Source organism: Morone saxatilis, unplaced genomic scaffold (genome assembly GCF_004916995.1).
Source record: "Morone saxatilis isolate NCDOM2014 unplaced genomic scaffold, NCSU_SB_2.0 Contig20, whole genome shotgun sequence".
Classification (NCBI taxonomy): domain Eukaryota; kingdom Metazoa; phylum Chordata; class Actinopteri; family Moronidae; genus Morone; species Morone saxatilis.
In genome coordinates this window covers 17,124,719-17,136,715 of record NW_023339763.1, presented here as the reverse complement: position 1 = coordinate 17,136,715, position 11,997 = coordinate 17,124,719, and the positions used below count along the sequence as shown (strand labels likewise).

The 11,997-nt window shown below is 39.3% G+C and overlaps 1 protein-coding gene across 2 annotated transcripts; it reads left to right on the top strand.

Annotated features, from left to right (window-relative positions):
• Positions 1 to 88: 88 nt before the first annotated feature.
• gab3 (GRB2 associated binding protein 3) lies at positions 89 to 11,022 on the top strand. 2 transcript variants are annotated; one of them, XM_035667309.1, is made up of 10 exons: positions 89 to 232; positions 3,472 to 3,772; positions 5,791 to 5,947; positions 6,039 to 6,499; positions 6,684 to 6,733; positions 7,494 to 7,740; positions 8,032 to 8,122; positions 8,446 to 8,518; positions 9,410 to 9,529; positions 10,087 to 11,022. In XM_035667309.1, exons 1-10 carry the CDS (start codon positions 161 to 163, stop codon positions 10,201 to 10,203), a joined length of 1,689 nt encoding a protein of 562 aa, XP_035523202.1. In that variant the 5' UTR covers positions 89 to 160; the 3' UTR covers positions 10,204 to 11,022. The 2 variants fall into 2 exon arrangements, with proteins under 2 accessions (XP_035523202.1, XP_035523201.1); XM_035667308.1 differs by having other exon boundaries at positions 10,084 to 11,022.
• Positions 11,023 to 11,997: the final 975 nt, after the last annotated feature.

The following is an 11,997-nucleotide window of genomic DNA, read 5'->3' as shown; positions in this document are numbered from 1 at the left end:
TCTCTCTCTCTCTCTGTCAGTGTGATCAATTTCTTGACTTCCTCCTTTTGGAGTGGCTAGGCTGAATACCAGCACACAGGATATGCTTCGCAGTGCTCTCAGTTTCACAGCAGTAGCAGCAGCAGCAGCAGCCGTGAGGACGACGCGCTCTGCAGTCAAGATGAGTGCTGGGGATGTGGTCTGCACCGGCTGGCTCATTAAATCCCCCCCGGAGAAGAAACTAAAGAGATTTGTGAGTAGGAGTACACACCGGACGCTTGTTTATGTCCTCTGGCAGCAGTGGGGATCCCAGGTTGTGCTGCTGAGCCTTGTGTGTGTGTGTGTATGCGGGTGTGTGTGTGTGTGTGTATGTCAGTGTGTGTTACAATGTGGAATGATGATTTAAAAACATACTGTGGGTTTATATGCTTTTGTTAAACTGAGTTGTCATTCAATCTCCCTTATGTCACCATCCTCATTTCTATCATAACGCCTTACTTTAGCGTTCTGGCTTGTGGATGCACTTCACATTTGTAACAACAATGTATCCTGACAATAATAATGTGTGACAAACTGCAGATGTACTTCAGACAGAGATGGGATTTACTTCTACAGCAAATACATGTAATTGCCTACATGAACAGCATACAGCCGTCACTGTTTTGTGGTTGTTGGGGTCATGTGATAACACTGGGCTGGCCACGCACTCTGCTCTGTGTGTATGTGTTTGTGTAATGAGCATGTGTATTGTGAAACATGGGAAGTAATGTCAGAGACAGTCAGACACTTCAGACTTAAGTTGCAAGCAGAAATAGTCCAGCTTTATGATGGCTGTTTGCACTTCCTCTGTACGAATGGAGGAGGAGGAAGGCCATTTGTCAACAGCAGTGCAGGGAAAGGGTGGGTGGAGGTCTGCGTGCGCTCTGATGGGGTTTGGGGCGGGAAATAGAAACTTATTTTAGCACACTATGCAAATCCTGTTGATGCCAGAGAAAACAATAAATGCATGTTTTTTTTCTGGCTGTTGTACTGACAGGCGCACTATCTGCCCTATTATTCAAATGTAAAGTTAGGGACATATCATTATGGAAATTTAGGCTATCTTGGTCTGTGGGGTTATCAGCTGGAATGAAAATCTTCAGATGTCAGTGTATAGTGTTGTGGTGGTGTTCACAGAGGTGTTTGTTTGGTTGGTTGCTGTGCTGCTAAATTTGGCTGCAGCTCCTTGGTTTTACTTTGGTGCCTTGTTTATAAACAGTATCAGAACAATTCAGGCTCTGGCCTTTCTGACGCAGAACAAGGTCTGTTGCATTTCCACTTTCTGCCATGATAAATGTGCATTTAACGGTTATCTGTCGTGTCCAGTCCACTACAGTGTGTGGTGCCCTACTCATGGGTGTCTTGTATCGAGACATATACTTATATTGACTGCCTGAAAGCCAATAGAAATATTACATTGCACCTTTCACTGTGGCTGTTCTATTTGGTTTCATTGCTACTTTTGAGGAAATGTATGAGAAAAAAAAACTTCCATTCCCCAAGGTCACACAGGAAAGTACTGTATATAGACATCTAATATGTCATACTAAGCATCGTTGATAATATCATTTTGAGACTTTTGAGAGTGGATATTGGCGACATTTTAACCTACACATCACTGATAACATTTGGTCACAGCAGGAAAAGATGATGACTGATTTCTATTTAGCTGCTGGCTCGCTATTACACTTGTCTTGACTTACTGGGACAGAGACGTCATTAATGTTAGTACAAACAGTCTTCCCCTACTGCTATGAAAAGTCCAAATGTCTGCTGTGAAAAAGGCCTATTATGAGTGTTGTAAATATATACCACCTTGAGGGTTCATTACTGACCTTGGAGATTTCAAAAGAAAAAAAAAGAATAGAGTTTGAACTCATGGCCCACTTACCGTTACCAGCGTTTTCAACCCAAGTATAGTTCACATAATGGCAACTTAGCAAACATGATCCACTTAAGGCCATGAGATACCGTTATAAACTATAAAACTATTCAGCAAACCATGGGCTATGGTTTTTTTATTGTTATTGTTATGTTATCCACATTAGGGAACAAGGACGTGCACAAGGCTGGGCTAAAGTTGCCCGAGCAACAGCCCATTTTCCCTCTTTGGCTGAGCTGCCTATCTGGAGGGGGGGAAAGTTTTATTTTTGCTGTTGTGGCTGCATAAATACCGATAACTGCTAAAGTTAGACCAAATTAAATTACCATATAATCCAAACTTTTCTGACCCGCTGTGCATCACGTTGCGCAAATATATTGCCTTATATCATGCTATCACATGAACCAGTCTTAGCCAGCTGGCTAACACAAAGGCAGCAGGCTACATTCAAAACAAAGAAAATGAATGCAGCTTCTGCTGTTTATAACCAGTATTAAAATTAAATGCATTTTCTTACATTTCATTTGTCTTTAAAATTTAAAACTATGTACACATTTTGAATTGATTTATGTTTAGTTAAATGACCAGGTACATGTTACATGGCTTTTTTCAGGTCAGAGTAAACAGCCCCTTAAAATGTCTGTGCCCGTCAGCCTGCAGGTACCAGATAGAAAAGATCTGTTTTAATGAAAACAGTAAAACTTTCTGAAGTCTTTTTTTCTATCTTTGGATGAGCTTCTACATTCACCATCTACTTCTATTAGATGCACCTGGATATACAAAACAAATGAGTTTAGCTGAGCACAAACCTTTCCATATTCAAAACAAATGTCTAGTTACGGTTTCCTCTAAAATGTAGCAAGGATATTGCTAAGTGTGGTGGTGTGTCTAACCATTTCCTGGTATAAACACACATCACCCATTACCAACTGACTACTTGAGCAGGAGCAGATTGTATACATGCAGAAAAGTCTTCACACCACCAAAATACCAGGAGAGGCTTCACCCTGACTGTGTGCACAAAGCCACAAAACCAAGTGTGAACATGATATCTATAGCTTTGCTCTTTTCATGAGGTTGCTTTAATCATCACTGCTTTTAAATATGAAATATGACACCTACACGACTGGGCTGACTTGCACCCTTTAGGTAGTGGGAAGTTAAAAATAGCTGTTAACAGTTTCAGTATTCAGCTTTCAGTAAGTCCTCAGTAAAAGTATACCAACTGAGTACTGTATAAATACCTCTTTCGTTGTGTTAGACATTTTCTGCTAAATACAGTGAACTTCCTCTTCTCTGTACTTCTGGGAAATTTCAGTTGAGGTTCCGCTTACTGACCATATCAAAAGCAAAAAATTGAGTTTAAAGTTGCTAAGTTAGCTGTTGTGAGCGGGAGCTGTGATCTAATTCCCATGACTGGTCATGACTAATAAAATGGTGGTGGAAGGGGGAAAAGGGAGACTTTAACTGTTATCTGTTAGCAGAATCATGCAGTGCTGTGAATAATATAAGGATAAAGCTGAAACTTAAAAGCAACTCCATGATGGACTGTTTGCTCTTTTCTCCTGCAGGCGTGGAGGAAACGCTGGTTTGTGCTTCGAAGAGGTCGCATGAGCGGTAATCCTGATGTGCTGGAGTACTATCAAAATAAGAACTCCAAAAAGCCAATCCGTATCATTGACCTGAAGGAGTGTGAGGTCGAAATGCTGAATGGGCAGCTGAGGATAAAGCGAGATTTCCATGGGAAGCACCTCTTTGTGGTGAAGACCTCATCTCGCGTTTTTTACCTAGTGGCCAAAACTGAGGAGGAGATGAACAGCTGGATCAGTAGCATCAGTCAAATTTGCCAATTCGGGAGTCTGGAGGATGCAGGTAAATACAAAGAAAGAATTCAATTCTAAAGCTGCACTTGGCCAGACTTTTTAATTTAGTCTTAGTTCACTTGTTGCAATTCAGTAGATTCACCCAGAATCCACCGCAGCTGGCCCAGAAGAAATTGATGTTACTTGTCCCCACATAGGAAGTATCAAACTTTAGAATCAGGTCAATGTGGTCTGGATTTCACAGATTGGTATTGGGTATAAACAAAAGGTTGCAATTTACTGACAACTCACAAGATCTTTCAGCAAAGTGCTCCTATTTGATATGGTTAGATCTTGCCGCAAATACGTGCAGCTTTGACTGAGACAGTGTGTAAATCTACTGCACCCACAGGTGTGTCAATTACTACTTAGTGAACTCATGCTGTGCATGCTTCAACCCTGAATCATTTTCAGTTTTGATAAAGTTCCCAAACATTCTGAAGACATCAACATTTATAAAATGATGCACAAATCTGGATTATTCTACATTATTTTTAATCAGGAGGTTCAGTGTGGAGTGTTTTTTCCTCAATTTAAAAACCCCATAGGAAACATTTAAGGGAAAAATTTGGAATTTGGAAGATTTGGGGATGTAAATCGATCGATCAAGGCTCGTGGTTGGAGTGGTGGACTTTGAAACATTGACTAGAAATTTAAAAGTTTTAACGGAGGGTGCTTCCCACAATCTTTTGGGCCGATAAATTTCTCTATAACTGAGCTCCTAAACCCACACATAATCTCAAGTCATAACACTGTGGTTCAAAACCATTTGATACAAATCATTTCTTGTCTGCTTTCCACAGCAGCAACAGCAACAACAACAAGCCAATGTTGCATTATTTTACACAACTCTCCTGGAATGGAAATGACTTAAGATGACTGCTCCAGTCAAGCAATCTACATGGTTTAATGACTGGAAGACAAAGCGTGACCTCATATTTTATCATAAATCAGACCGTTGTCTGTGCGCAGAAGATGTTTCTAACAGCTCAAAACGTTGCAGTTGCTGCGTGCCTGTCATGCAGCCTGATGCTGTATTAGAGGAGATAACAGCAGATCAACAGGGAGCCGGGTCACATTCAAATTAACAGATAAATAATGAGAGTTTTGTATCATTTCCGTGAACGTGCTTTGGGGCTGCACAGAATTAAATGTCATCTTTTGTGGGTTGATTTTTTTGTATATCATTAATAAGTCTTGCTTTTTACTGTCTTCAACTGGCATGTGATTTGACCACTGTATATGTGTAAGGAGACTTGTCTGTTAGAACACTGTCATCTGTGTGAAAGAGATAGAGCAACGACGCAGAGTTGCTGATATGCTTTCCCTGCATGTTACCCTAAATCACATTTTGGTCTCAGAAAAACACACTCAAGTCATCGATTATAATGCAAAATTATATTCCACACACTAAACACTGTCAGACAGTTTGTTGCTGTAGTTTTTATAGAATTTTAGAATAAAGTTATGATGCTTTAATTCAGGGTTATTAGACAGTGTAGTTTAGCAGTAGATCCTGACTGGATCTCTAAAGAGTTCTGTGCGGTGGCACCTCATATCTTTTGCAAAGGAATATAAAAGGTTGTTCAATGCCCACAAACATCTTTTAAGGGTAGCAAGTGTTTCATGAGAACATGCAAAGATTTTTCCCCCACATGGTTCTGCAGGGAAAGCATTGACTCAGTGGCCTTGGGTGAAATGGAATGAGACAAATTTCTGAGCAAGGGCCAATCTGACTAAAAGATTGAAGAATATATAAACAAAAGAGGGAACAGGGCTCACACTTGTCTACTTTAAATGTGCCTGCAAAAAAAAAAAAAAAAATACCATTCCTCTTTTCAAATTCACCTGCTGTTTGTTGTAAATGTGAGTACAGGCTGGGAGAAACCTGGTGTGTGTTTGCATATAGGTTGCACGCTTTAGCTAGCATTTGGTGTCAGCATGATGGCAGTTTTCTTATTACTCCTTAGTGCTTGTAACATTTCAGAGACTACATGCTCTCTCTCCCTCTCTGCTTGGTCCCAACAGAGAGCTCAGAAGAAGGCTTTCCTCACACCCCCACCTCCCTTCAGCCGTCACCTGACAGCTCCGACAGAGTGTCCGTATCAAGCCAACTAGATTCCAGTCACCCACTGGACTACCTCTTTCTCTCGCAGTGTGAGACGGGGAGTGTAAGCACTAGTAGGTAGGTGCAATCTGAAAAACCTCAGACACATATGAAATCACGGCAATAGCTCATGTTTAACAAACGTTTTCATTTCCCCCCATTTTTGTAGACATGACAGCTTTTCAAACTCTGAGATCTCTCTGGAGCAGAAGTCATCAGATGATGCTGTCAAGGACGTTGTCCCCTCACCTCTTTACAACGATTCCTCTTCATCCTCCATCTCTCATGCTAGTCCCAGTCTAGCTCTTTTCCCCCAAGGACGGTTGACTAACCCTCCATTCAGCGCTCCGTGCACCTCCATGGCTTTACCGTCATCCTCGTCATCTCCACTACGTCACTGTGCCGCAAGTGTCTTCCAGTTTGACAAACCTTACTCTTCTGCGTCGTTTGATGCAACTAGTGACAGAGTAACACCTCCTCCACTGCCACCCAAGCCCAGTCACCCGTCAGAGCAGCTAAGTGACGAAGGACTTAACAGGTCAAGGCCAATGAGTGCACGCCATTTCTCAAGCCATGGTGCTTTATTTTCCCGGAGGACCTCTTTGTCAAGCCTGGACCATTTCAGAATGGGTATGTCCTCAATAGGAAGGTCACACAGAATGCATAATACAAAAACTGTGAAAGCTGGGCCCAACAAAATTAAACATAATCCTGGTGCTATTTTGACGGGGTAGCATACAGATTAATGTCGATGAAAGCTTATTGTAACGATTGAGAATGTAAACTAATGTTATCAATAATTCTTTTTTTTAAGGAGATGCTGAAAGTAGATTGATGCGGAACAGGAGGCAGAGTCTTAATTTGGTAAGATAATCATCAACAGCAGAAAAACACACATTCAAACAAGATCTTGAACTATTCGCTTTCTTGCTGAGAGTTAGCTGAGAAGATTGATAGCACTCAAATGTCTGTGCCATAAATTTAAAACTACAGCTAGCAGCTGCTACGCTGAGCTTAGCAAAAACACTACAAAACAATATATAACTCATTTGTTAAATCTGAAAAATAGGTACAGTAATTTCCTGGAGTTTCTGCTGGAGCTAACACTATAGATGGTTGGCTTAGAGGTGGTTAACTTAGCCTACCATACCTGGAGTTTTTGCTGGTTTCCTTGCAACCTCACGGTGATGACAAGACTCCAGGAAGTCACTGTGCCTGGCCAACAAATAGGCCAACACATAACCACAGAACCACGGCCACTTTTATTGTTTTGTTTTTTGCATTTTAAACAAATGTGATATAGTGTATTCATTAGGGAGCCTTAGTAGGCAGATTTTGTTACAGTTGGACAGACCCAGGGTAGCTGTTTCCACCCGTTTCCTGCCTTGTGCAAAGCTTAACTAACCAGCTGCCTGCTGTAGATTTATATAGACATCACAGTGGTATCGATCTACTCGTCTAACTCGTCTCCATTGTAGGATTTGAATATGTACTATTTTAGCACCCCACGTAGTAGCATAATTTCTCTACAGATAAAAACATCTACACACAGTGGCCTTAACAAATGTTCCACAAAATGACAGTATAGTGCACTCTGATCTCATGATCCTTTGTCTTTCGACAGCCTTGTTTAAATACAGTACAAGTTCAAACCTACCAGGATGAGTCATATGTCCCCATGGCTTCCCCTTCTCCCTCTGTCACCACCACTGAATGTGATGGTTACATCCCCATGAGCCCCAGGACTTTCAGTTTCCTCAATGCAAATAGCAATGCTGAGTCTTCCACCACTCTCAGCCCACTAGTGTGTCCACCTGGAGATGTTCCACCACCTCCAATTCACCGGCATCTCAAGCCTCGTTTGAGGAGAGGTGAGACTTGTAACAGCTATGGTTGGTTTAATGTTAAATGGCATTGTGTACAAAACTGAGCTTTTATTTCTCACTTGGCTGATGTTTTTGAGTATGTGCTCCTTGTTCAACTTGATCCTTGTCTGCATCGCTGTGCTAATGATATATAGCTGTAAATACCAGTACAGGATTCAGGCAGATATCAGATACACAGACTTGTTTTCTTACAGTGATCATAACACGTTTGAAAAGCTGGCCTTTCCATGGCAAATTACAACCAATTCTGTTACTTTGTCCTTTCTTGGTTCACAGCTCGACCCCCACCTCTTGACTTGAGAGGCCTCTCTACAATCACAGAATGTCCCACTCATCTACCTTTGAGCAGAGCAATGACTGAATCATGGTGAGAGAAAAAAGTATCTTTATCCACAAAGCCTGTCTGACTATATAGATGTGAGCTAAAAATTACCCTATAGAGAGATTTTTAACCCAGCATTTTGTGTGTTTTTCAACTTTGATTGATCTCTATTTACAAATATTAATGACCCTAAAAAAACTTTGACAGCTTCAGAAAATATGAATAACTAAAGAAATAAATATAATAAATATACTCACCCAACTCAAGGATGATATTCAGTTTCTCTGTTTCTATTTGTAAAACGTCATAGTTGGTTCCTAATCTGACATAAATTCAGACAGATTTTTGTTTTTATTGTGTGTTTTCAGCTTTTTACCTCTTGAAAGAAGACTTGAAAACACGATCATACCAAGAGATGAAGACACAAACTGCATTGCAATGGTAAAATTTCTGTTTACAGTATTGAAAACATTTTTTTTTTGTTTTTGTTTCTTTCAATGCACCAAAAAGATATAGTGCAATTTGACCTGCAAAGACCTGGACATTATCAATAATAATTTATGATTGGAAGTAGGGCTGATGGTAATATACTTTTAATGTAGCTTATTAGGTCATCCCTCCTCTTCCCCTCCCTTTGTCATGTATCATCCACTTTTCACTGATAACTGGCCCACAAAATGTAAATCTATGCATGATCATATTTTGATTATATTGCCGTGTTTGGGCAAATCTGCATGGCAACAAAACATAACACTGCAAAACTGTTTCAAACTTTAAATCACTGTTGACCACAAAAAAATGCATTTTCTAGATAATTCTGGACCTCACACCACTAGGTTTTATCTTAATTGTAGGATCATCTGTGAGTGGGAAAAAGTGCTCCAACCTCCACACAGCTAACTAAGAATGTTGGTGTGGAAAATGACGTGTGTTCCGAAAATATTTTGCTCAACAAATTGTAATCACGCTGGGGACCATTCAGGGTGTGTTGTACGAGTCTGTTCCTGGAATGGGTGAATATGTAATTAATAAGATAAGATAAGATAAGATATTCCTTTATTTGTCCCACAATGGGAAAATTCCGATCTTCCCAGAATTAAAGTTTTAAGAAAAGCATTTAATTCCTGTATCGGTGAGCTGGGCTTTCTTGCTGACATGCATCAAGTGGATGCACTGTGGAGTGAAGTAGCTTTTTCTAACTAACAATGCAGCACATGTAAAATTTGATTGACAACTAAAAACTGGAAAAGTTACTTTTTACGTATTTTAGATCATTTTAACCGGGTACACTGATGATTCAGCAAGGTCTTCATCTATTTCTTTCTCTGACAGGAGTCAATGCAACAGTCCTGTCTCACCTTTGATGGAGCGGTTCAATGCTGGGCGAGAAGATCCAACCTTGACTATTTGTCGCTGGATTTCAATTCCGCTTCCCCGTCTCCTGTGCAGAAAGTATGTTTTGATCAGATAAATGACATTGGCTTATTATTATCATAAAGAAAGATAAAATCCCCCATCTTTCAATGTGCAGACTCAATGTTTTGCACCATTGTGCAGCAGTAGACCAGTGATACCCAACTTGAGGTCCATGGGCCAAATCTAGCCCTTGATAGGCCAGGTGGCCAGATGTCCATTCTGTAAATCATAGAAATAAATTGTTTCACACTGGGAACTTTTTGATTGTTTATACCAATTAGTAAATGTTTAATAATGTCACTTGGCTGTTAAATAAACAAGTTGCATATTAACCTACACATGCTTAAATTGCTTAACAATACTATTCATTCTGTCCTTAGGGGCAGGTATGTTTATGGTTAATGAATCAATCCAAATCATTGATGTAAGGAAAGCATTTACAACTAAAATGCAGTTGCAGCCAATAAATGCTGTAAAATATCAGATTTATCTGTCATGCATCCTTGTACCAAGTTAATTTAGTTAAAAAGTTAAGTTAATAAGTTAGTATTCACATTGCTGTCTCCTCATCTCGTCCTCTCTATGTCTAGCAGAAGCCCTTTCTGTCTGATGAGAACAGAGTGGATTATGTGCAGGTGGATGAGAAGAAGACTCAGGCACTGCAAAACACCAAAATGGAGTGGACAGATGTCCGACAGTCAAAAACATAAATGGAATATAAATTATGAAAAAAATCAGGAACACTTGGTTTTCAGAAGACCAACAACAACACCAGCAAGGAGGACATAAATGAAGAGGACCAAAAACTATTTAAAAGCACTTTGAAAAACAGTATTAAAATAAAAGCACAACCGTAATTAAGCTGTTTGATGCTTGTTTGCGGGGTGGAAACACCAAATTGCACTGTAAAAAGTTAATTAACTCTCAGTAAATCTGTACTGTAAATAATCCCAGATTGTGCACTGTATCACAATGATTTTCTACTGTAGCATACGGTATTACCGAATTATGAAAAGGTTATCATATTGCTTACTTGTTAAAATTCAGTGAGACTTGCTGTAAATGTATGTATAGTAATTGTGACCGCAAAGAGGAAAATATTTCAATGCTAAAATGTTTTTTTTTAAATGTTTTTCTCCCCCGTTACGTATCATGAATGAAAAGGATCCATCCTGAGCTTTCTCCTTCTTCTAAACCTGAAGTGAAGTGCTCCGTCTGTGACCTTCATATTAAAGATGTTTTCACTTGTTTTGGTACTGTGATTACACCAAGAGATTGTGGAAACACCATTATCTCCTCTATATCCCCGCAAACCTTCTTGAGGTTTAAAAAACCTCTTGTTATACTCGCCATATCTTCCTTCTAGTTAAATATTACGGTCATGAGTCAATTCCCTTTACATCTTGTTGTTGCTGTTTTTTATTTATTGTGTTTTGGTTATTTATTTAAATATATTATGTTCTTTTTTTGTCTTGTGTATGTGTCTTCCCTGTTGCGTGTTCTTATGTCTATGTCCTGCTGCATATAAATAAAATTTATATTTTGAAAAAAAACTTCCTAAAGAAGTTTCTTCTTAATTCACAGATGACTGATATTTTTCATTACACCTCATCACGGTTCCCTTTCCCATGCAGTTTGCAGTCCTTCATGCTACACACAGAGAAAGAAAAGACAACACAGAAAACAATATATACAGTTATTTATATTGATATACAATGTGATTATGACAATGTGAGATAGATAGATAGATAGATAGACTTGGGCTTACCCAAGTTCTGTTTTAGCAATATAAGTATAGATATTTTCGGAATTGATAGACATGCGTTTTGAAGAGGGAACTCTATTCATTTTTTAAATATATAATGTATGTATAATATTAGCACTGCATTTTATTAAACATACAAATATGAGATGAAATATTATATTATTAGTAGTAGTATTATGCTGCTGATGCTTATTATTATTATAAGTGTAGTTATTTTAATTATTATTATTATTATTATTATTGTCATTATTATTGTCATTATTATTTTAGGTATGAATACTAATGTGTGTCAATTTTGTTTCCCCAAACAGAAAAAGTTTAGCCTTTTCTTAAAATGAAAACTAATCCCTCACATTCTCTTGCATAATTCTGAGTGCTCCTGCCTCTTACTGAATCTGTTTGACCAGTGGGGCTATCTCACCCGAGCAGCTGGAGGAAAAGTAGATAGCATGTCTGAGATTTTTTTGATTTACTTACTCCCCTCTGCAGGGAGGTCAGAGTTCAGAGTCAGCTACGGGCCAGTAGTCCTGAAGCTGGTGGGACTTCAGTGTCACCCTCAAGGACATTTTGGACGTATGTGCTTCTTGCCGAGTCCTCCAGTATTGAGGTCAGTAACCCTGCTCAGTGTGCCACCCTGCTGCCCAAAAGTCACCTCTGGAACACACCAGCAACAATGAATTTTAAAAAATCCGTAATTATCGTTCTGTCATTGATTTGAACAGTTTGCTTACTTGTTATT